A 26,032-nucleotide genomic window follows, 5' to 3' on the forward strand; every position below is an offset into this window, starting at 1 on the left:
ACCCATTCCAGTGCCTCACCACCTTCACAGTAAAGAACTTCTTCCTTATATTCAGCCTGAATTTCCTCTGCATTTTTCTTTTTACCTTACACAAACAAATGAAAATAATACTTGTGTTAGTTCATTTAGCTGAGCATCTTCTCCAACAGCAGCCAACAGCAGTTTCTTTGAGATTTCTACTGACACAGGAGTAGGCAGAGAAACACTTATCTAAATCACAAAACATGCCTTAATACAGATGTTATTCACTGGCTGTGCATCCCAGCATGCTGTATTTATGTTATTTGCTTAAGTGTAATATAATTTAAACTTTATTTTCCAGTACTTAAATTTCTCTCAACTTTCAGCAAAATGTTAATGTTTCCCAAATTATAAACAGGAGATCACTGTTAGCAACAATTCAGTTTCAGAAGTTTGTCAAAATACTGCATTTAACCAATGCTTCCTTAGAAGTCAGTTGAAACACACAAGTTTTCCACAGGTTTCCAACCAATCAGACATCTAACCAGTGACTACCTTACTCCAGAACACCAAACCTGATATGTTTTCATGTGATAAAGAAGTATATTTCATGGCTCCATCAATAAGAGTTCAGAGGTCATCTGACCTAGACAAATTCCACTCATGAAAAAAAAGACCTTAAAACATTGCTGAAAACCAAAACAAGGTCACTGACATCCTAACATCCAGAGTCAGACCTTTTTACGGAGGCTGGTGATGATTTCAATTCAGAAGCTAAAAAAACAAGTACTTAGGCAAGAACTTGGTCATTTGAATCACAAGGCATAAGGTGAGGCATAGATGAAAATCTGAACTCTAGAAGGATTGTAAGTTAGGCAGTGCCTGGACCAAAAGAGAGTTCCTTATAGAGAGAGCAAAACGCAGCTTCAGCATGTCAGGAATAAGTAATTACTCTTATGTCAGCAATTTAAAACATTTATATATTTCCTTAGACATTCCTGGGATAGAGCAAGGGCATCAGACAGACTGTAGTATCCCTTCAGAAGCTAAAAAGGATTAGGACTTCTGCACATACTCAAATATTACTTGTTTTCAGTAGCAGCAACAGCAGCAGCACTACATTAGTCATGACTGCTAGAATAGGACACAATTACATTTTTCATCAAAAGATTCTCTTGAAAGCTTACTTCCATTGCTAGCTGTCAGTAGCTCTCAATATTATCTTCCAGACTTGATGGTTGACTTCATACTCATCAGTTCTATTACATTTCATGTAATTTCTGCAGAAATGAACTCTCTTTTGCATTTCATCATCAGCTTATTCACTGATACGCTTTATTCATCTCAGAAAATCATGGGAAAATAAGTGTAACTGCAAGCAAATGCAGCTACTGAAAACATGCCTACAGAAAGCATTACTTGCTCTTCTGATTCCTGTGCGATATAGTCACTCACATTGTATTCTTCATCTTCATCCTTCTTAAACCAGTTTAGACACTGTTGACAAAAATCTGTTCTCTTCCCCCCACCCATTCCACCTCAGGTGATTTTACCAATCTATTTCCTTCTGCCTTGACAGGCTTTGGCATATTCTTTTGTATGTCAAAATGTATCTCTCCCAGTGAAGTATGACGTATTCCTTACATCTTTCTTCCATCATACCTACCACATACTGGTAGGTTGATTCTTCTTGATACATTCTGCCTTGTGCTCTCCACTTTCTCTAAACTCACTATTTGTCTGGCTATTTATAATTATCTGCCCTGTTTCCTTTTTCCCTTCTCCTTCCTGAGTTTTTACTGAATGGATAAACATGGAGCTTAAGTCAGCAGTAAAATTAGCAGGGAAAAGTATGGAAAAATTAGAAATTCTTATACAGAAAGAAACATCAGAATTTTAGGGCAAGTTACATAAAGAAGTTCACTTAGTATTTAATAAGTAAAGCTTTGTTGAAAGAAAAAAAAATAATAATTATAACACTAACAGAATTAAAGCAGGTACCCCAGCTGTTCATTCCCTGTAACAGTGTTGCCTGCATAGCTGAATGTTTAGACTATCAAACTTGTGATATCTTAATACATATCACAAGCATCAGGTGTTCAAGATCTTTTGAGTCATTACTGCTTTGAAGTACATCTCTGAAAGATCTGAAACATTTTCTCCCACACACAATAACTTCAATATAATTAATTTTAGTCCCAGCAAGACCTTCACTTAAAAGCATTATCATATTTCTTATAAAATGATCTTCAACATCTCTGTGATACTAATATAATAATAACTAATCCAAAGAGAAACTGCTGAACAATATAACCATATATCACAATATAACCCTGAACACTTGACAAAGGCACAACCTGCAAAGAACATTTATAGAAATGTGAATTTTTAATGTTAAGAACAACAGGTATTCCAGTACAATAATTTTGTTCTCAGAGCCACACAAATTGCTTTTCTCCAAGTCAGTTTTCAGGTAATGCCACATGCAATTTGAAAGACATTGGTCAAATTTGTTATTAATTCAAATGCTTTTTAAATATCTCGAAAAAATATCATCTGTACTCAAAGCATCAGATATTCTTTATTCATCAATCTTCTCATACAATACAGAGTTAATTTTCTCTCCTTGAAAGCTCATCCAAATATTGATATGCTCTGACCACATAACTGCTGCCCCTATGCCTATCAAGTTGCAGTCCAGAAATCAATTAAAAACTTTCCTCTTCTCTCGCTATCTAAATACAGGTAATATTCTGTGCCAGTTCAGAGCTGCTGGATTCTCAGACATATTCACCTTGATTAGCACAGTGATCTTATTTTGACCATCTTAGTAAAAATAGCTCTTTACCTCCTGTTGTGGTTTAAAACCCAACCACTGTCTCTCTCTCACACATTCCACCCCCCCAACCCCTCCCTGCTCCTGGAGGGATAGGGAGGAGAATCAAAGGAATGCAACTCCCATGGGTTGAGATAAGAGCAGTCCAGCAACCAAGGTACAACATAAATCACTACCGCTACCACCAATAAAAACAATGATAGAGGAAATAAACAAGTGGAGAGAATATGATACCACCCATTGAAACGAGCCCAACCCAGAAGAGAGCAAGCCAGAGCCCTTCCGGCGAACATACCTCCCGGGGCATGACTTGCTGTGGTATGTAATACCTCTTTGGCTAGCCTGGGTCAGGTGTCCTGTCTCTGCTTCCTCCCAGCCTCCCCCTCTTCCCTGAGCAGAGCATGGGACTCACAAAGTCCTTGATCAGAGTAAACATTTGAGCAGTAACTACAAACATAAGTGCTATCAGCACCGTTCCCATGCCGAAAGTCAAAGCACAGCACTGCACCAGCTACCAAGAAGGAGAAAAAAATGACTGCTACTGCTGAACCCAGGACACCTCCATATGTGATCACAAAAATATTCTTCCAGTTTTGTAGATCTGATGGAGATAAGTATCTGTTTCTGCATCCCTCCCTTTTATGTTAACTTTTACTCACAGGAGGCCAAGGGCAATACAAAATTCAGACCAGGATGCTTAGAGCTTTCTCCCATCTGATCTTTGAAAATTCCAAGGACAGGGATCCTACAACTCACTGGAGAACTTATTCCACTGTTTAATTATCCTCACAGTGAATTTGTTTCTTTTTACCCAGTTGGAATTTCCCCTGTTGCAATTCATCACCATTATTCCTCATCCTTCTTACCATGCACCACCTCAAAGAGCCCACCTTTGTCTTCTTGATTACCTCCCTATAAGTGATGGGGACTACTGTTGGGTCCCCCAAAAGGCCATTTATTCTCCAGGCTGAATAGCCCTCTCCCCACAGAGCAAGTGCTCCAGCCTGATCAGTTTTGTAGCCCTCTGCTGAGCCTCCTCCAGTTTAAACCCAAGACTGAATGCAGTACCGACGTGGTTTCACAAATGCTGAACAGAGGGAAGCGATCACTTCCCTCAACCTTCTGAGCATGCACCTGGTCACACAGATCAGGAGACTGCTTCTCAGGTGCCATGCTGTCCTTCAGGAACTCCAGATCCCTTTTGGCAGAGCTACTCCCCAGCCAGCTTGTGGGCCTTCACACACAGCTGCAGGACATAGCAGTCATTGTTGATGAATTTTATAACATACTTGTCAACCCATCCCCACAGCTCTCTCAGAACAGCACCCCTGCCTGCAAACATGAACTTGGTAAAAAACAATCTTTCAATAGGGGGAAAAAAGTATATTGTCTTCAGGAAAATCTACACTAATATCATTATTCCTGCTGCTCTGAGCAGTTCTTGCTCCACTGCAGACAAGTGAGGAAATAGGACACACTTTTCACTCCTCTTTCTTCACATCAATTATTCCACATTCTGATTGCAAACTTGCAGAATGTGTGGTGTGTTATTTGTTTTGGCTTACAAGAAGTGGGTACTATATTGATCATAACACCCACATTCACAGTGTAAGTACACCTCTCCCTGTTCCAAGAAAATCATTAGTACAGTATCTTAAAACACATCTTGCCTAAGAAAGTATTTGAAAGTCACCATTATCTTCAGTATGTCCTTCCTTTTTTCTAGTACAAACATTTCTAATTCTAGCTGAAAAAATAATATGGGCCCTTATGCCAACTATGCTTTAATCTTAAGAGATCAAGAGCATTTTGTCATTGTAACATTTTAAGATAAATATATCTTCCTCTACAAAATATCTTCCGAGGTAAGCCTTCCAGCTATTGCATGCACCAAAAAAAAAAAACCCAACAAATTTATGAGGATATTATAGTCCTTAGCATAATCTGTACTGCCTTGACTGAAACTGAAATATAAACCTTCTAAAATTCTTAGGGAGATTTATTTCAGATAGATTCTGAATAAAACCTAGAAATGTAAATTGGTAAATCTTATCTTCTCAGTTGGTAAGTTCTACTTTCTTCATGGGTTTTGGCCAGACCATGCAATCAAGTAATTAAAATGTAAACAGCCATATTCCACTGTTCATTCAAAGCACACAGCAGGAAAAGAATGAAGATTCAGAAAAGAAAATAAAAAAAATAATTATAGCAATTTACAGAGCCTAAGTAGATATAACTGAAAAGGGATAAATGGTATTAAATAAAGCACACAAATATCCCTAAACTCCTAAGGAAGAGCATGATGATGAAAAGGCATAACCTCTCTAGATATCTGAAACATGTGCTAACCACCATGGTAGTAGTAGATGTCCTGGGAGTTTCAGACTAGGATCATCACACAAAGACAGACACACATAAACCCATGTGCCACATGTCAGCACCCCTATCCAGAGACTGCAGATCTCTATCTACACTTGACTGATAAAAGGTTAATTATCATCAAGTTCCGAATGGGCTGATACATTGTTGATAGGTTAAATGCCTTGATCTAAGAAAGACTTTCCATAGTGAAACTAGACTTAAAACAAATCTAACATAAATGAATGCTGAGAACCATAACCTCAACAAAAAGCAGCTACTCTAATTAAATGCCATCCCACAGTTACTATAATATTCCTCAAATTGCAAAGTCAACCTTCAACTTTGTTAGGTTTCTACCTTAAAATGTCACCAACATCTCAAGCAATAGATGAAATCAGCTCTCCTTAATAAGACATTTTTGGTTATTTATACTGCTGCTATTTCAACATATTCATGTGAACATTTGTTCTAACCCAATTCATTGCATACTTCCTGCAAAATCTTCAGGTAAATAGTAATCTACTGAAGACCTTCATAAAAACAAGCTTATTTGAAATACTTCCAGCTTCTGGTACACATATAAGCAGGAGGTAAAGAAGTATGTATAGACAGAAGTAGCAACAAAATCAGAGACTTGTGTTGAACTATGCACCACAATTGTGACATGCAGGCAAATCTGGCTTAAAGTCATAGAAAAAAACACAAAACTACAATAACAAGGAAATGACAAGAAGAGAAGTATCACTGTGGGCAACGGCTCAGTGTCCAGCTGGAGACCAAAATGAGTGGTGTCCCTCAGGGATCAGTGGTGGGATCAGTCTTGTTCAACATCTTTGTTGGTGACATGGACAGTGTGATTGAATGTGCCCTCAGCAAGTTTGCTTATGACACCAAGCTGTGTGGTTCAGTTGATACGCTGGAGGGAAGGAATGCCATCCAGAAGGATCTTGACACACTTGTGAGGTGGGCTGATGCCAACCTCATGAAGTTTAACCCTGACAAGTGCAAGGTCCTGCACCTGGGTCAGAGCAATCCCAGGCACAGCTACAGGTTGGGCAGAGAAGAGATTCAGAGCAGCCCTGCAGAGAAGGACTTGGGGTGTTGGTCTATGAGAAAATCAACATGAGCCAGCTTCAGTGTGCATCCCAGAAAGCCAACCATATCCTTGGCTGCATCAAAAGTATCATGACCAGCAGGTCAAAGCAGGTGATCCTGCCCCTCTACTCTGCTCTCACAAAACCTCACTTGGAGTATTGTGTGCAGTTCTGGTGTCCTCAACATAAAAAAGACATGGAAATGTTAGAACAAGTCCAGAGGAGGGCCACGAGGATGATCAGGGGACTGGAGCACCTCCCATATGAAGACAGGCTGAGAAAGTTGGGGCTGTTCAGCCTGGAGAAGGCTGCATGGAGACCTCATAGCAGCCTTCCAGTATCTGAAGGGGGCCTACAGGGATGCTGGGAAGGGACTCTTCACTAGGGGCTGTAGTAACAGGACAAGGGGTACTTGGTTCGAATTTAAACAAGTTTAGATTGGATATAAGGAAGAAGTTCTTTCCTTTTAGGGTGGTGAGGTACTGGAATGGGTTGCCCAGGGAGGTTGTGAATGCTCCATCCCTGGGAGTGTTCAAGGCCAGGTTGGATAGAGCCTTGGGTGACATAGTTTAGTGGGAGGTATTCCTGTCCAAGGCTGGAACTAGATGATTTTAAGGTCCTTTCAAACCCTACCTATTCTATGATTCTATGGTTCTATGAATGGGTTCTGCTGAAATTTTAGTCTAGCTGTCATTAAGCCATATGGACTAATCTTAATGTCAGTGATTTTAGAGAGTAATTGTACAAAGAGATGAATATAGTATGTAAGGGCCAGTGTAAATAACTAAACCATGTAATAAAGAGGTTGTTCGCTCTCTCTGCAAGCAAAATCTGTCTCCTCCAATGTAATTTATTGTGTATTAAATATAACATATATCTTTCACAACAGGAGTATTCCACCTCTTGTCAAATGATAACTAAAATGTATGGCTGTCAAAGTTGTTCCCTGCTAGATGGAACCTCTAGGCCATGAGTTGCATGGCCTTAATTGATAAGATCCACAGCTCATCTGCAGCAGGTCCCATACAGCCCAGTATGTATTCAGTGGCTGGCTGATGGTGAGGTCAAGTACCTTTCTTGCCCAAGAAAAACACTGAGGCTACTTTATTTTTAAAACAACTATATCTCTTGTTCTGCCATATAACTATGGCATTGAACAATGAAGAAAAAAAGTTATGACTTACAATGACAGTTAACCACTTAAATGAATACTTAATACTATAACTTTTACCTAATGTAAATTCCATCAAGCCAAACTCTATTCTGAAATATAGAATAGGTGGATCAAGAACTGGTTGAAAGGAAGAAGGCAGAGAGTTGTGGTCAATGGCACAGAATCTAGCTGGAGGTCTGTGACTAGTGGAGTCCCTCAGGGGTCAGTGCTGGGACCAGTGCTCTTTAATATTTTCATCAATGACCTGGATGAGGGAACTGAGTGTACCCTCAGCAGGTTCGCTGATGACACTAAACTGGGAGGAGTGGCTGACACACCAGAAGGCTGTGTTCCCATTCAGCGAGACCTGGACAGGCTGGAGAGTTGGGCAGGGAGAAATTTGATGAAATTCAACAAGGGCAAGTGTAGAGTCTTGCATCTGGGGAAGAACAACCCCATGTACCAGTACAGGTTGGGGGTTGACCTGCTGGAAAGGAGTGAAGGGGAAAGGGACCTGGGGGTCCTGGTGGATAGGAGGATGACCATGAGCCAGCAATGTGCCCTTGTGGACAAGAAGGCAAATGGCATCCTAGGGTGCATTAGAAAGGGTGTGGTTAGTAGGGCAAGAGAGGTTCTCCTCCCCCTCTACTCTGCCTTGGTGAGGCCGCATCTGGAATACTGCGTCCAGTTCTGGGCCCCTCAGTTCAAGAAGGACAGGGAATTGCTTGAAAGAGTCCAGCGCAGAGCCACAAAGATGATGAAGGGAGTGGAACACCTCCCTTATGAAGAGAGGCTGAGGGAGCTGGGTCTCTTTAGCTTGGAGGAGACTGAGGGGTGACCTCATCAGTGTTTACAAATAGGTAAAGGGTGGGTGTCAGGATGATGGAGCTAGGCTTTTTTCAGTGATATCCAGTGGTAGGAAAAGGGGCAATGGGTGTAAGCTGGAGCATAGGAGGTTCCATGTGAACATCAGGAAGAACTTCTTTACTGTAAGAGTGACAGAGCACTGGAACAGGTTGCCCAGGATCGTTGTGGAGTCTCCTACGTTGGAGATATTCGAGGCCCGCCTGGACAAGTTCCTGTGTGATGTACCCTAGGTTACCCTGCTCTTGCAGGGGGGTTGGACTAGATGATCTTTCGAGGTCCCTTCCAACCCTCGGGATTCTGTGATTCTGTGAAAGATAAATTGGACCATAATATTAATAAGAATAATACTACCTAATCTCTCATGGTACACTGCCTTAAATAAGAAGAAAACCATATTAAATGAAAGAACTAATGATCTATTTAAGACCTCAAATAATTTAACCCAAAGGGATGGATCTCATGTTACCTTAGATCTTTCTTATTTACTATGTCCATCTGTCTTCACAAAAATAATAAAAGTAACTGCATATAAATGTAGAAACAGAATAAGCCATTCACACCTCACCAAGGATGAATTTAGTGACATGGAAAAGAATTTGAGGATCAATGCAGAAAGCAAAAAGAAACTGAGGTACAGCACAGCAGTACCAGAGCTAATTCTGGGATAGATTATCTCAGTATTATGAAGTAGTAGTATGGAAGTAACATGCCATATCTGCCATTAATAAGGCTAATATTTATATAATCTACCCATTTTTTGAGGTCTGCTCTTCAAAGAAAAAATTGAAAGGGTTTACAAAATGGTTAAATAAAGAATTAAGTATTTTTTGAGGAAACGTACATAGCTCACTCCATTTACTTTCTAAAAGGAAAAGGTAAACTGTTGATCAAGTTGCGTCTTAAACTACAATATACCAGGGCAATACTTCTAGTAGTAATTAGTATACCTGTAGTATGAATAAATCCAATTCAATGGGAATTTCCACTTTGTGTAGAGTATCTCCAATTGTGACACATTTGTATAAAACTTTCATTTTGGACTGGATTATTTATCCTGCAACAACTGCTAGGCATAAAACTGCACTGTAACTCCTCATTTCTAAGAGATGAGGAGGTTTCTCTGAGCAAGTAATCTGGAAAGAGAAAGGCAGCATCAGGATGGTTTCCAACCAAACTGCTGATTTTCTGTAAGAATTTTCAGGATTCATTTCAGGTGCTCTGAGTTCATGTCAAGGCAAAACATGGCAGAGGCACATAAGGGCAAGGAAGAGTTCTGATGATAACATCTGTCCTGTTAAAGAGCAGATGGGTGCAGACCACACTCCACTCCTGATGAGCAGCAACAGCCATGGTCTGTACCCTGAGACTGCCCTGCTCAAACCAGAGATCCAAAACAAGACTTGAATTTCCCCACAAAGAGATGGACATAGGATCCAGTGGCTGAGCCAGCTGTAGCAGGTGGTATTGAGGAAAAAAAAATCAGGCTTTTTCAGCTAGCAGACAGCAGAAGATACACTGGTTAGAAGCCAGAGAAACCTCAGACTAGAAATACTGTACAATACTTCTATGCAGGGACTTAGAATAGTTATACTGAAGCAACAAACCTGATGCACAAGCGAAGGTAAAATCTCCAATTTTGTTTATTCCGGTAACAGACTGATTATCATAACAGATCCTACCAACTTGAACATCCACCAATGAAAGCATGTTTTAGAAACCATTTCTTTCCATCTTTGTCATAACACTTCAGATTTTCCTCTTCTTTGAAGAAGGTTCTGTTCTGGTCAATTCCTGATGACCTTTCTAGTCTCTCCAGTTACTTCCAATAGTTCAGTATTGTTGCACGATTTACCATTTTAAGTTTAGATATGTAGATCAATTTTTTACACAGGCCAGTAGGCCACTGAACTCACCACACTATTTTCAGCATTATTAAAAGCCTTTGCATGTGTAAAAAATGCAAAATTAGGACTTCCATGTCATCTCCAGGTTAATTCAATTTCATTTGAATTTCTCCTTAATATTACCAGTCAGAGAAATGGTGAAGGAATAAAAGTTAGTGTTACTGTCATCAACCATCATTTGAAAGGTTCCTGTCAGTGTGCTGACATTTATACTGTCATTTATAATTACCATTTTCTCTCTACTGCTTTTTACCAAATAGGTTATGATATTGTTACTTTACCAAAGTACAAGCTCAATTGCGTATGTGGTGCAAGAGGTAGCTAAAGTTCTAGTACTCTTCTTTTATAAATGGTACTGCTAAAATGGCTCTTTGCCCATCTTGGGAGATGCTCACCTTTGATCTTCTGCAAGTTCAAGATTCATGGCTTTTTCAGTGTGTATATAAATGTATATATATGACAGTACAAACCAAGGCAGTTCACCTTCAAAAAGTGCATATGCCATGTTCATTTAAGTAGTCCTACCTACCAGCCTTAGAATCTAAGTGTTGTATTCTAACCAGATTATCACAATTCCTCTACAGCTTTGAAGAAAAAAACATTGATCCCCCAATCACCTGGTAACTTACACTGTGGCCAGACTTACATATCCAGAAAAAAGTTGACCAAAGTCAACAAGTTCTCACCTGTAACCTTTCTATCCAGCTCAGAAAGGCCTGAATTGGTAGCAAGCACCCTTGATACCTCTTATTAAATATCAGGCATATTTAACAAGCATAAAGTAGAAAGTAGTTGAAAATGTAATTCAATTTGCTGTAAGAGCCCTTTTTCTAATGGACTGCCATGGCCTGAAGGTTTCCTTTGAATCCATTTGAGGAAAGTTATGTGCAAAGAATATAAGTATTTCTCGATATTTACATCTCATTAAACTTTACAGTAACAAAAGAAAATATTAGTAAACTAAAAAAAAAATAAACTGCATTTTAAAACACTGGCACTGCTAAATTATAAGTTATTCACTGTCACATCATGAACAAAGCATGTAAGAGTAAGGATAATAATGAATAAACATCACAGATGTTCAAACGAAACAGTAAATCGCTATTATCAAGCACGAAGAAGCCCATGTTGTTATGAAAGGCTTAACTCTCATCCAGGAATTCATATGAGAAGAAAACGTAGGCCATATTATGTAAATATTTACCTAAGAGATACTTTAAAACGAAAAAGAAAATATTGACATTTGCACCTGCTGACAGTTACACTGCAATGGATCATTTATAACTGCTTTTTACAACATCAGGTTACAAAACTAAAAGGAAGATATGGTGAAAAATTAAGTTATGCTTACAATATACTACTAAGGATACTGACCAGCACATACCATTCAAAGCAGTATAAACTAGAAGAAATGGTCCAGTTATGCTGCACCTCTATGGTTAGAATTAAGGAAATAAAATTAATTATATTGCCAGCTCTTATGCTCTCCCTATGAATTATCTGTTTACTGGAGTTAAGCAAGAATAATGGCTTTGCTGAACATTTAGGACTGAAGTGACTGCTCGCTAACTACTCTTTTCCTGCACATACCTTCTGGAAAGAAAGGCTCACAGTCCAGTTTCTGCTACAGAAGTGATGTCAACTATGGACAAAAAAAAACCAGTCCTTCAACATACTGTCTCACAAAGTGACATCAAGCGCATTCGATATTTTGGTCTGTTTGTGCTGCATGTGCAGAACTGGGGAAGACAACTGGTTTATGGGACAGTTCAACTGCAGTGAATGCCTCTGGTGAAGTCCAGTCTAATGTCATACTACAGGTTTGGGGGCAGTACATTAAAAGGATAAACTCTTGGTTGGACTCAACTTTCAATGTGCTTGCTTAGGCTCTATCTCCATGTGTCAAGTAACTTTACTCATACTCCACACAAGGTACTTTGTGTATAAACATATACTAGCAATTTGCAACCTTTTTAAAGTATGTGTTGAAAAGGTGGGTTTGCTTCTGCAAGATGCCTTCAGAGAAAAAAACAAAAACAAACCCACAGAATTGGTGTAATATGGTCTATTGAGAAAAGCATTACTTCTGTGTTTTAGTTTGAACATCAAGGAAAAGCTTGGGCTGAAAAGTACAGAAAAGCATTAAAAAGCAGAAAAATAGCATTTCCATCCTACTTTGTGGCTGGCTGCTAAAGGGCGCTAGAGCTTTTGAGCTCTCTGTGAACACTCCTGAGTTGCAATGCACTACATACTAGAGAATAAGCATCTGAAAAACATCACGGTCACTTAAAAAGAAAAAAAAAATAGCAAAAGAGAAAAATCTCTCAACCACCATTTTCCAATGTAGCCTCTGAACGAAAGGCAAGCCTGAAAACAGTTGATTCAGATATACAAATGTTTATACCAAAGATTCCATTTTATCTGAGCTGTTCTGGAATACACAATAAAATAATGCAAGTAAGTCACCTCTTTTTCTTACTGAAGACTTCTTATCAACTTATTTATTAACGGTACTGTTAATGAGATGCATACATAATAACCTACACCCAGTCCTGTAATCACAACCACACTTCAACAAACAAGCCAAAATTACTTTATTTTTTTCCCAACTAGTCCTCCTCCTTTGTAACTATGCCTTTGGACTGACAAATTAGCATTCATATTCTTTTTTCTCAAGCCACTTGATAATTTCTTTCATACCTGAGGTACAATATGTTCATTAAGAAGCATTCTGAAGATGCACAGCTGCGCTGGTATCATTTGCATCAATGCTTTTGAAAAATATTTCCATAACATACCAACGTTTTAAAAGACAGAGAGATTAAGAAAAGTACAATCAGTAGTGTTCCTGACTAGGTTAACACAGCAGCTTTCTGAAGATGGGAGATGAGCTGAGATCAACACATACATACAAACTGATAAATCATCATTCAGTATGGGGAAGGGGTCTAGAGTACGATGGACTTAAAAAATGTTATAATGCATTTCATGTTTGTTGGGTTTTTTTTCTTTTGCCAGCCTTTTTACCACACATTTGCATACCCTCTTAGAATGATAATTTAGTCTATCATTAAAAAGAAAGACACTGTAAGCAACAGTCAAATGCTCTTTCAGTGATGCTTTGTGATTTTTATGAGAGTATAACCTGTGGAATGGTTCACATTAGCTCTGAATTATTAATGGAGTTGAATGATCAGATTGCTCTTCGTTATTATGGGTACTAATCACACATTTACACAGCAGTATCAAACTGTTGTTTCTTCAGAGTCCCTCGGATCAATTTTACAATTCTCCCTCAAAATGCCCGTTTCCAACTTCTGGGACTTGAGCAGCTGCCCGGCACCGTCTCCCTCCCGAGGCTGCGGAGGCTCAAGGCGGTGCCGTGCAGCACGCCCCACTGCACAGTCAGGAACTAACGGCACCGGGAGCACTGTTCCCCCCACCCGCCAGCACCGGCCCTTCTGCCAGGCCCTGTCGAGAAAGCAGCAGCAGTTCAGCCGCTCCCCAGCTAAGCTCCAGCTTTCACCTCCCTGCGCCAAGCGGAGCACGGGCTCACCAACTCGCCCAGCGAACAAGTGGGATGCGGCTGAACTTTTACTTTGCCCGTGCCAGCTTCCCCCGCGACTGCCCGCTGGAGCCGCCGTCGGAGCACCGGCACCTTGTTGGGCTATTTTTAAGTTTGGCTGCCGCGTAGCACGTCCCCTTCTCCTTCCCCCAGCCCGGAGCGCGATGCGCAGGTAGCGGAGACACGTCGGGAGCGTGCTGGCGGTGCCGGTGCGGGGGTCCCCTCTGTACTCACCCGCTCCCCAGCCGCACGGTCAGCAGCAGCAGCAGCAGTCGGGCCCCGCGGCGGCGGCTCCAGAGGGGAGCGGAGCCCCCCCACGCATCCATGAGCGGGAAGGCGCTTTCCCGTCCCCGAGTTTTCTCCAGAGAGGCTGGGGAATAGCGACCCTGCCAATCTCACCGTTCTCCCCCCCCCCACCGGCACACGGCAGGCAGAGGGAGGGGAAGGGGGAAATTAAATAAAAAATCAAGCACCCAAACAGGTAGGAAGCCACTCTACAAGGACCGAGCAACTCGCCCAATAGGCTCATCAGGTTGCTCCATAAATTATCCTAAAAATTGCTGGGCGAATCAATCCCTAGCAGAGGTGGAGCCTCCTTTACTAGAAGGGAAACATGCTTGGGAGAAAGGGCGGCATTGATTTGCTATTTTCCCCTAAGAGGGAGCTAAATCTCATCTATATACAAAAATATAAATAAAATGTTAAATATGTATTTACATATATATGTGTTTGAATCTTTGTGTTTTTAAAGCTACGGAGAGGCTGGCTTGCAGTCTGAGAAGCAACCCCTCGACCCTGCCAAACGCAGAGCCGCAGGCGGGAGAAGCTTCGCGGGTTGTGTGCGGGCATCCGCGGGGACTGCGCGGCCCCGCGTCCGGCACGACTGAGATTCTAAGGAGGGTGGCACCAGCAGCTGGAAAGGGGCACCCTCCGGCCCCTCGTCTGTCCCCAGGAGAAGGGGCCCACCCCTCCAGCCATGGTCCCCAAATATGTGCTGGAAGCAGGCGGCATGCTCGGTGCGCAACTGCAACCGCGGGACTTCCGCACATCCTAGAAACGAAAGTCGCGCAAGCTCGGAAGCTGCATGATGCTCTGCGCGGCCGCGGAGCGCCCCCGGGGGGGGAAGGGGGAAGACAGCTGTCCGTGCACGGTGCTGCGCTGGGAAGTGAAACGCTCCGAGGCTTGCTACAATGTGCAAATCGATTTATTCCCCCCCCACACACACACCCTTTTTTTCCTCTTCCCATTTCCCTCCTTGCTGCTCCGTTTTCCTGCCTCTTTCGGGAATCCGACGGGGGAAAACAGCCAAAAAACCCCCACACCCTAAACCTTACACCAAAACCTAACCCGAGGCACGAAAAGCATCCTCAGCGGCGGAGGGGCGCAGAGGTTTCACGCTTGCAGCCCTCTCCCGCGGCGGCGGGGATCGGCGGTAATGTCCCTACGGGACTAGCACCTAAGTAGAGCCTATGTCTGCACGGCTTCAGGGTTGGATGGCCTCTGAATCTCTCCCCGCTCCGGAAATGTCCCGCCTGCAGCTCTCGACTGGGGAACTCCCAGAGTAACCGGTGCTGTGTGATTCTCTGCATAAGTAGCAAAACGTTTTATAGTCATCCTACTCATCGTCATTCTCTGAGCCAAGATGTATCTGCACAGAAATGTAAATAATTCCCCATTCAGTGGTTATTCTGACAAAAGACAATGATTTGGTTTGGGTTCTCCTGCTTTACACATCTTCATCTGGTTATTTTATATATACAGCTTATAGCTGCTTTAATGGTTAAAGGAATTCACCACGCTTCAGAGAGCTGCAGTGCATTAAGTGAAAATTCAACAACTTGAAAATTAATAGCCAGTCCTGGGGGTACTGGCAGAAGGTAAAGGCACATATTAGTGTATGACCTGAGGTTTCTTTATTGGTGGATTAACACTGCAGGCAGCATCCTATCATGATGGCAAAGACATGAGCTCAGAGGAGAGAATATGCATTTATTACAGAGTAAATGCAGAAGCAGCTCCCCTGCTGCAGCTGGTGGCCCTGACTCCAAGGAATATGACTGCTGTCCCCCTCAGCAAGGAAACAAGCACAGCCTGTTCCCAAGTCCCTTCCTCTCCAGAAGCCCTTTTGCCCTGAAAATAGCCACAATCCTTAGGTTTATTATGAATTGAACTGTCAAATTGACCACATTTTGCAAATGTATAATGAACACTTCATATGCCTTTGCATTCTGATGTTTATGGAGCCATTAAAACTCTTTACTAGTCTATAAAATTTCATCCTGTCACTAAAATAAATTAAGCAATTAATATGAATACTGAGAAAGTTTGATACAAGAAGTTTAAGGGTACTTACAGGATTACAAGGTATCTTTATTCTACATGAGCAGCTTTGAGCATTGATTTATAAACATTTATTTTCACCCCTGTGTAGGTCCAGCAGCTAGCTAGCACTGAAAGAGGTGAAAGACTACAGCTAAAATAACAGGTAAGATGAATACTGGGAAAATACATTTTTTGATTTGATTTTTCTGGGTTTAGAATGCTAAGGCACATTAAAGTGCTATTAAAAATAATTTAATATAAAATTTGTACCTATGAGATTTCTCAAATGACACAAGAATATAGCAAGACAAGCTGGTTTCTGATAGTCCTGAATCTGAATTTTCCTTTTACTTTAATGTAAACAACAGAATTCTACCCCTTACAAAGCTAGAGAACAATTTTTCCATTAGTAAGTAAAATACTTAAGGAACTCCAGGTGTTAAAGTATTGAGAAGCAAACAGGATAACTTGCTATCCTGTAAAAATAGTAAAACTTCTTTAACTACCAGAAGAAAACTTGAAGGACAATAAATCATCTCAAATTGGCTGTGTTTCAAAGGAACAAAAGAAGCAATACAGGAAAACTGCAAAATGGAAAAGAAGACACTGAAGAAAACCAGAGGAAATTACTTAAATGAGTGTCAAAAGGAGAAGATGCTGATCCAGGTGACAGTAAGTTACCAAGACCTCCTGATACTCATCAGGCAGGTGGCACTGACACAGCTGACCCAACAACAATATTTAAATTATCAGTTAAAATCATTGTCTTCTGCAGACAGTAGGAGGGGTATCTTAAAAAAAACCCAACAAAGCACAGAGGTGAAGCAAGGGGTCAGCAGTGGCATTTCAGGCCTGCTCGGCATCACCTCAGAAAGAGCAAATTAAATAATGTTAATGTGCAAGCAAAACTATAGGATTTAAACTGCTGTTTTTATTAAAGGGGCCCAAACCAGAATGGCTTCTGCAGAGAAAAACACTGCCTGTAACTCCTTCAGTCATGTTCAATGAGTCTGTGAATAAAAGAGCAGGGCTACATAATTCACTGTCTTTCAAACCCTTTTTAAGCCTATCAGTTGTTTGTTAAAGGAGCTGCATAGTTGGGGGGGAGTCGGATAGTAACACCGTATTTCAGAAATTGCTTGAGACTACTGTCAGAGTGGTTAACTTTCCATATTAAAAGATGAATTGTGAGTTCTTGCACATCTGCTCTTGAGATTATTTTATTTAATCAATTCCTTACTAATGTAATGGTTTTAAAGACAACAAATAGAAAATTTTACAGATGAAGGTTTCAGGTTGGCTAAGTCTATAGAAAAAAAATACTGATTCATTCATCATGGTAGAGAAAATTAATTATAGAATGTGAAGTGATGGTGTGTTGGCAAACATAAAAAGAAAAATTATTCAAGGGCTGAATTTGGTAAGGCTTTAAAGTACCTAAATGTAAAAATCACATCTCAGCTCTCAGCTCTGCTGCTAACTAATAGTAGAAGATCTAGAAAAAGCATTTATATTTAAGTGTGACATTTCTCCAGGTCTCTAAAGCAGCACCCATACAAACACCCAAATGTTCGTATGCATCGTACACATGCAACTCAACACCTAAATTCTGCCCAAGCTCATATGAATCTTTTCTCTACCCTCCAGCTTTGAGGAATGCAAAATAACAGGATAGTTAAATGCAGTGTAAAAGTCCTCCAAAATACAGCCAGGATAGACTGCCTTTTCCCTAATTTATTAGAAGTGTAAGAATTTATTTGGATTCTATACAAATACACTTAACCCCCAGGCACTGTAAGAGGAATGGAGGCACTTAGCACAAGTTTCTGATTTCCAGTCTGGGAGCCACCTGTTCAATTTCAAGGTATCTACAATCTGTGATGCATCCAAAATGACATGAGAAGGAATTTTCATGCTTAAAGATAAGATAGAATTATATAGAATATAATAAATAGAATAGCTGAAATAGTCCAAGTAGAAGCAGGAGGGAAAAACAAACAAAAAATGAAACTAGGTAATAACCACCATTTTTCACCTGGGATACTTCACACCTAGTATTGAAAAGCATTTTAATCCTTCAAAACTTAATTGCTCAAGACCGCAGAGGAACCTAAAAACTCTCATATGTAACTTTCCATAGCTGACATCATGCATCTGCTGTATTACTCTTGGGCATAACTACTTTCCTTACAGGAACATGGGAAATTTGATGATAGCTTTGTGTGCCTGCATACCACTTCGAGTGCATAAAGAGCTCTGAAAATCTAGTGGGTGGCTCATCTTCATCGACTGCTCTTGAGGGAAGTTAATGGTCCTCGCTCATGTAGTTCTGTAAGAAGCATTTATCCTACTGAGAGCAAAATTATCCAGTGGGTGGAGAGGGAAGAGAAAACTATCGTGGTGTTCTGTCATGTTCTGTCCTCCACCAACAAAAAGCATATACAACAGCAAGAGCTCAAGGACCATTACAGCCATGTCTTCAGAAGGGTAAATTCAAATTTACATAACACTTTTTGCATGTTTACATACATAGATTTTAACTGTGGATGTACAAAGCTATTTTCTGATGCCATTGCCCACTAAATTCATATAATCATAGACTAGTTCAGGTTAGAAATGACCTTTAAAGGTCATCTATTCCACAAACCCATACACACACCCCTTGCAATGATCAGGGACATCTTCAGAAAGTCTGCACGTATGATTTACATGCTTGCATTTGAGTAATCACAAATTTAAGTGCAGAGTCACATGCACAGGTTTTTAAATCTGCAGCCCAAATGAAAACAGTTCCATTTTTCTTAGGGCAATTCAGAAAAAGTGATTTTAAATATGCATAATCGTCCTTAATCCTACCTGAATGTTTACTCTTTAGTAAAATTCAAAAAAGGTATCCTAACCAGCCGATTGCACCCTGAACTGCAATAGATGCAAAAAACATCTCAAGAACAAAGAAAAGTAATGCAGACATTTTAGCACTAGCCTTTTAAAATGGGCCTTTAAATATGAGAATGGTGGATATCCACAGGAGGAAAGCAGAAAGATACAGAAATGTAACTTCAGTGTGGCTTTCATATTGCAATTAAAACCACAAAATAATTGCATTCAGTGAAACAGTCAACATCTTAATAGAAAATAAATTATAAAACTCTCACTTCCCATGGCTAAATACTGCTTTAATTAAGATTTCATCTCTGATACATTGATTTAACTGCTCACTCACTTATGTTGTTCATTAAAATGATTACTAACAGTACAACTTTAGCGGCACTTAAAATTAAATGAGAGAAGTACTCTCAAGTAGAGAACAACGGATGTAGGAAAGGAGCAGACTGCACATATCTTTGCATCCAAGGGAAAGGGGAAGGATTAAAGCATATAAAATGATAATTTTTTACATTTAGCATGTTACCATTCTTCTCCATTTAAGATATGATGAAAAGAAAAACAAGCTGAAGTATAGGCAGATCTATGGTGAATAGGCTGAAGTTCTTGGGCGCAGAAAGGTAACTTCAAAGCACAAGTATTCTCTTGGCCTGTGACTACTGTCATTGCCTTTCACTAGACCTCCAAGTATTTTCAACATAAATCAGAAAACAGTAAATAAATACATTTTGATCCTTACTGTTTTATGGGCATAAATCCACAATCCCACCCTCTTCTTTTCCCTGAGTACTGTTTTATCTTTGCCTTTACCTTCCAGACCATCTCCAAGCAAACAGAGGCCAGGACCCTGGATTTCACATCTGCTAAGGCACATCTTTGAAGACAACAGACTTTGCTAGGGAATTTCTGACCAAGAAGAAGAAGGATACTTGAGAGTGTGAGATGTGTATGCTGCAGATAAGGCAAATCTTCCAAGGGACTGAGGCACCTAGGTGCACTCTAATTAATTCAGGAAGTTAAATCCAGCTGGGACTATCTCAGTGTCACAGGCAAGAGGTGGGTACTAGTTCAAACTCTTCTGCACAATATGCTCTATTTTCCCCAGCAAGGAAATGATATAGTTCAACCGAGTGAACCAGAGAGGGTACATTATATACATTGTCACTTCAGTTCAAATAAGGAGTATGCTTTCAAAGTTAGCCTCCCAACCATCTCTAGATACAGAGCTTTACCTACTGAGCTTTAGCTGGCATAACAGAGAGGCACTGGAGAAGGGACAGTATAACAGAGAACACATGAAGATGCTTGCGGCATCTTTTTATAGGTGCTAAGAACCTACTGTGCTCCAGCACTAATGGGTCTTCAGTCCATGGGACTAGATTAGTGCTAGTCTAATGAAATCCCACCCCCAAAACACACCGTGGGTGTTGGATTCTCAGCACCAACCAATTCTCTCTGAAGACCTGCTTCTATTTCACCACAGTATTTGCCAATGTAGCCAAAGCCACAGTGAATTATTAGAGAACTGGGACCCTGTTCTGTATCGTGGCAAATCAGACTCTCAGTGTAAGTGTTCCCATACTTTGAAATCATACAGCAAATAACTCTTTTATTTTTGCCTATTCCTCTTGTCTCCAGGTAGAATGGACATTTCCTGCAAAGAGTAAGAATAAGAATTGCTTCATGGCTTAGAAGATGCTTTCAGGAGACAAATATTTGATTATCTGTCTGATTTTATTTTGTTAGAGGCTAACAGGGCAGCTGTTACACCTGACTACTGTGAGCACTTACTGTTCCAGCCAGATCAGGAGGACAAAGACATGTGAAAATAGAAAATAATGGGGCAGGCAAAAGACTGTGGTCTGTACTTTTTCCAGTTTCAAAAAGATTCAGTTGATACTTGACTCTGCCTTTGTTGAAAGCTGAAGTGGCTTTTCAGAATACCCTATTCTGACCAACCCTCCTTAGAGTACAAAGAATTTTTTAATCTGTAAAGCCCAAGACATAAAAAAGGTGTCTTCATAAGACTGGTCTGTCTGATAATTGAAAACCATTCTCTCCAGGATGTCGATTTAAACTCTTGGTAACAGAATCCCATACCAAATCTAAATGGTGATATAATGCTTTCCAGAATATTAACATGCTCTCTGCAATTTATCATGTCACTCACTGAACTTCCATACTTATTACAAACTGACCTCTAGACCTCTCAGTTGTAACAAAGGCCTGAGATACTTAGGGACTGTTTTTTTGTATATAAGATTGTATTTTGCTGACTGTAACAAAGGATATACATTCTCTGAATTTGCACTAATTTTCAACTTTATTTGTGCATCTCCATTTTTCTTCTTAAGGGTCTTTTTTTCATATTTCTGTGGTTACTATAGGACACCTTATAAAACCAAATGTTTAACTTCCATTTTGAGTACATTACAATCATCAGTACCTACTGTGCTTACTAGGAAAATAAGCAGAGATCTGGCTAAGCTTCAAATTATTTTTATTATTATAGAGTAGCAAACAGAACTGTCCTACAGTACAGCTTGGTGTAAACTCAGTCTCAAGTCAATAGATTTATTTGTAGTGGCAGGAAAAGGTCAAAATACATCATGTAAAACCAGCACTGCTTCCAAGCTTTATTATTGAGAGAAAAAGTTAAAAAAAACAACCTTCGTCAGTAGTGTGTCATGACAGGTTCTCATAAGATTGTGTAAAGAAAATGCTGTTAATTACCATTAACCATTTGCTGATGATATCAAATATGTCAACATTAAGAAGCATTGAGATAGCGCAGAGCTTAAAGAATAAATGCATATGCTGCTGTGTCAAAATGCTATTTTTTTAAAAATTATGTATTTCATGGTATGTTTTCAAAACTACTTCATTCATCATCAATATAAAAACGCTTTGATTTTGTTTTTTAACATGTCCCAGAGAAGAGTATTTTTCTCTCAAACAGTACCAGAAAGTAGAAGACCCTTGGTGTGAGGTCTTTTGCTCCTAGACAGACTCGTTTCTGCAGTTGTCTTTAATCACTGACTTGCATATTCTAGCATCTGCATATGATGAAAAGTCTTCATTTTAGCATGACGAGAACTGTTGCAGAGATGCTTCTAGTGAATGACATAGAAATCAACTATTTTTAAAGGTGGAAGAATTATCTTATGGTTTATCATATGCTCTCAGGAAGGTCATTATCAGTTACAATTATCTATACCGATTCACCCTTTTGATTGGATACTAATGGAATAGCTGCTTCAGTTTGTATCATTGATGACTCTATTATTCTTGAGTATGAGCCTCTCCTGGAGTAATTCAACCATTCTCTTGAAAGTATCTCCTAAAATAATTCCCCTGACAAGACTGGTGTTATTCATTGTCTTCTACTTCAGGTATGTTGCAAATGATATTCTTGATGTTAGTCTTTGATTTCCCTATTAGCTGTTAAAAGCATTGTATGTTTTTGTGAAGCTTCACCTCGGTCACCATGCTGTATTAGCCATGTAAAACATATTCTTTATTTAGTTTGGAAAATGTTATTATCAATTAATGTGATTTAATAAAACAAAAATTAATTTAAAATCAATTTTCTGATTTTCCCCCTGTACTTTCTTTACCTTAAAATATTTCTCTTAAACTACTAATCTTCTTTACCCATTAAATACTTATTAACTCCTGCCAAAATGTTGTCCACCCACTGGCTGACCTACCTCTTCAGGAAGTATCACAATGGCTACAGTATGTTGTCTTTGAGCTGCCAGTCTCAGTGTGTCCTAGGCTTATGACAGGTGTCAAGTAGAAGCTGCCAGTCATGCAGAATTTTATAGTGTGTTCCATAACTAAGGAATTTCCACCTTCCGTCTTCCACAGCTCTCTAGTATAGTTCCCACTTCCTTCCAGGTCAAACCAAGGACCTGTATGTCTTATTTACAAGAGTTTGCAGCTTCTCCTGGATTATACTGTTTCTGCTAAGAAAAGATTAAGAGGACCATACCCTTACTTCAATTTTTTCAAATTGTATCTTTCTCACCTCAGAATTTCTTCAAAGTATCTACTGTAATATCAGTGACTTTGTATAATTTCTTAAATTCACTCATTAGATTTCAGTGGTTGCTGCATGCTCACAGACAAAAGTGCAGGGTTTGAGTGGAAAATCTTATGGAAAGACAAAAAAAGTTATAAAAGCAGGCACTCTTTTCAGTGTTGTCTTTCTGCAGAGCCTTGTGTCCAACATGAAACCTGATTGCCTTTGCTCATTCTACAGATTTCTTCCAGTAAATTGCTATGTCATCTTCTGATAAAGTCCTGCCTCCAGGTTTTGTCATTTATAGCCTGGGTTTTGAGCATTACCTGAAGTCCGGCTGCACTCACTGGGTAAATCATGGCAAGAATCAGAGATACTCTGCTTTTAGCCAGTCCCAGACTTCACTGTAGCTCCACAGACTGATTCCATAGCAGAATGAGATCTGTCTCTTGGAACAAATGTAGCACCATAGGAAAAGACATATTTGTGCTATCTCTTATCATTGAGTCACTGCCACATTGTGCAGTAGTCCCTGTGTAAGCCCCAGATAGAGTTATAGCTGCACAAATACTGGGGATTGCTAAAGCCTACTGCAATTACAGAATATTTTTGAATAGTAGTAGCGTATTCCCCTTCCAAATAGATATCACAAAATATTTTCATCATGATGAGTAAACACCAAAACCTGTCTTTAAAAAGTAAAGCCACTTGCCTTATTGGGGTGATGGAGATTCTTGCTAGCAGCAAGTATTTTTGCTGAAGCCTTATGTGAATGTCCTAGCCAGGAGCACCTATTTCTTGTTTTGACTCAGAGTGAGCTGCTTATTCACAAACTTTTCAACTGCAAGACTTGTGACAACTTGGTAACTTTACACTCGTCATCTGTTGAGAACATATGAATTCATTAATTCTATTCAAGCCTTTGATGATTAAGATACATATGTTGTGGTGATTGCCTTTTGTTCTTTTCAAGCCATTTTTTAGCCATTTCAAGATAGCAGGATAAGCTTTTATCCCATAAGAATGCTCCCTGAAATATTGTCCAGTTTTCCTTGGAGAAGTAATCTAGGAAAAAAAAACAAAAAACACTATACTGAAACAATCTTACTTTTTTATCTACCCATAGGGAAGAAAACCACAAACAAAACCTAAAGTTTTTGAAAGTGATCTGTATGTTTTACTAGTATGTGTGTTTGAAAAGCAAGGTGATTATGTCTAAGTTACAGCTTTTCTTCAGGGAGGCACAACTTGACAACATTAATATCTGTGTCTACAAATGGAAAGACAACTGAGAGTAGGCAAAATTATGTCAGTAGCTAAGTGCTAAACTACAACTAAACAAACAGATTTATTAGCCTAAATTATTTAAGCTACTACATTTCTTTAGGAGCATGTATGCCTTAGGAGTAGAGTAATTGCAAAGGTCCTTTCCTCTCAGCTGTAAGCATGATATTGTGACTGCAATGCTGCAGTGCTTCTGGGGTTAACAGGTCAGAAACATAAAAGTAGCTATTGTACACAAAACCACTACTCTCACATTGTAAATTGTGATGGTAGCTTTTAATAGTAATTTTCCTATCAGAGTAAGAGAAACCATACCGCTGAACCTCCTATTATTTTATGCCTGCTCTTTTATACAAATTAACTAGTTAAGCTTGTGACATTTTTGTTTACCTTTATAGAGGTTTTAAGAAAGAAAAAGCAAGAAACAGTATTGTGCTGTAGATACAGATCCAATATATGTGGGTTTTGGTGCAGACATACAGATCATGGTAACACATGAATTGGCAGCCCTGTAGACTTCTATTTACCTGCAAAATAGGTACATCACATGTAATCTTATTGTATAGTATCTTCCTACCTGTGGAATGGGAGAGAGTGAAACCTTAGCTCACTCTTCTAGTCCAGACATTTATGCTGTCTCTGAAGCAGATAAACACATTAACTAACATGAGTTATTCTTCAGACTGAAAAATTACCATCTCACATCAGCAGAAATAATTGTTACCCTCACTCTGCTAGAAACTAAACAAGTGACCACATTTAGAAAACTTGGTGTTGTGCAACTGTGTCAAGCTCTCTAATTTGAAATTCTGCATTGGTCTACCCAATATAAAAATATTTCAGCATTTCTCCTGCATTTGTGCCCATGAAGTCACATATATTTATAATGTTATAGCTATAAACAGTTAAAACTTGGGAACTGAAAAGCTAAGATGCCAGTTTAGTAAGCAACTAGATAAATCATAGAATGGTTTGGGTTGGAAGAGACCTTAAAGATCACCTAATTCCAATTCCCCTGACATGAGCACAGACACCTTCCACTAGAGCAGATTGCTCAAAGCTCCGTCCAACCTGATCTTGATCACTGCCAGGGATGGGGCAGCCACAATTTTTCTGGCAACCTGCTCCAGTGCCTGACCACCCTCCAGAAAAGAACTTCATATTATCCAACCTAAATATACATAAATAATTAATTAAATAAAACTATTGAATTTATTGATTTTATTAAATAACATTATTATATAAGTAAATCCACCTAAATCTAAATAAATGCAGCACACAATTAACTTTTGTGTTGTTCTGAAGTTCTTAGGTTAAGAGATTTATTTTCCAGGATCAGTACATAGTCCATGGAGAGGTAGATAATTACCCTTTGCAGGATTCATTTTCCCTTTCTCAGCTGCATAAGAGAACATACAGTTTAGCTGTGCGACTATTCCTTTCCATTCTTTCTACTGTTGATTACTGTTTCTGATTCTACCATTTTGTGTGACAGCCCTAGTTCTATGTGACTGGAAAATGTTTCCAGTTTGAGTCTGCAGAAGGCTTTCTGTCATTGTGAAGTGCCTGCCTATTCTTCTCTTTCACTGGAATGAATACTTTACCCACTGCAGAATGCCGCTCTTCATTCTTCCAGAAACTGTCCATCTAGTCTGTCTAGATAGACAGTAGATCACAGTTTCTCTGTTTCCTACAGCAGTGATAGATGTGGGCAAAGTAAGTAGCTTATTTTCATTTTTTAGCTCTTTCTCCTAATGGAGCCAGTCCACAGTTTT

General features: G+C 39.6%; 1 protein-coding gene across 1 annotated transcript in view; it reads right to left on the minus strand.

Annotated features, from left to right (window-relative positions):
- The window catches only part of GABRG1 (gamma-aminobutyric acid type A receptor subunit gamma1), a 57,003-nt gene extending 42,936 nt beyond the window's left edge, over positions 1-14,067 (minus strand). Inside the window, exon 1 of the mRNA XM_005149100.2 lies at positions 13,976-14,067. Within this exon, the coding sequence (XP_005149157.2) occupies positions 13,976-14,067 (92 nt within the window). The remainder of the gene's footprint in view (positions 1-13,975) is intronic.
- Between the last annotated feature and the right edge of the window lie 11,965 nt (positions 14,068-26,032).

This window comes from Melopsittacus undulatus, chromosome 7, assembly GCF_012275295.1.
Source record: "Melopsittacus undulatus isolate bMelUnd1 chromosome 7, bMelUnd1.mat.Z, whole genome shotgun sequence".
In the NCBI taxonomy this organism is placed as follows: domain Eukaryota; kingdom Metazoa; phylum Chordata; class Aves; order Psittaciformes; family Psittaculidae; genus Melopsittacus; species Melopsittacus undulatus.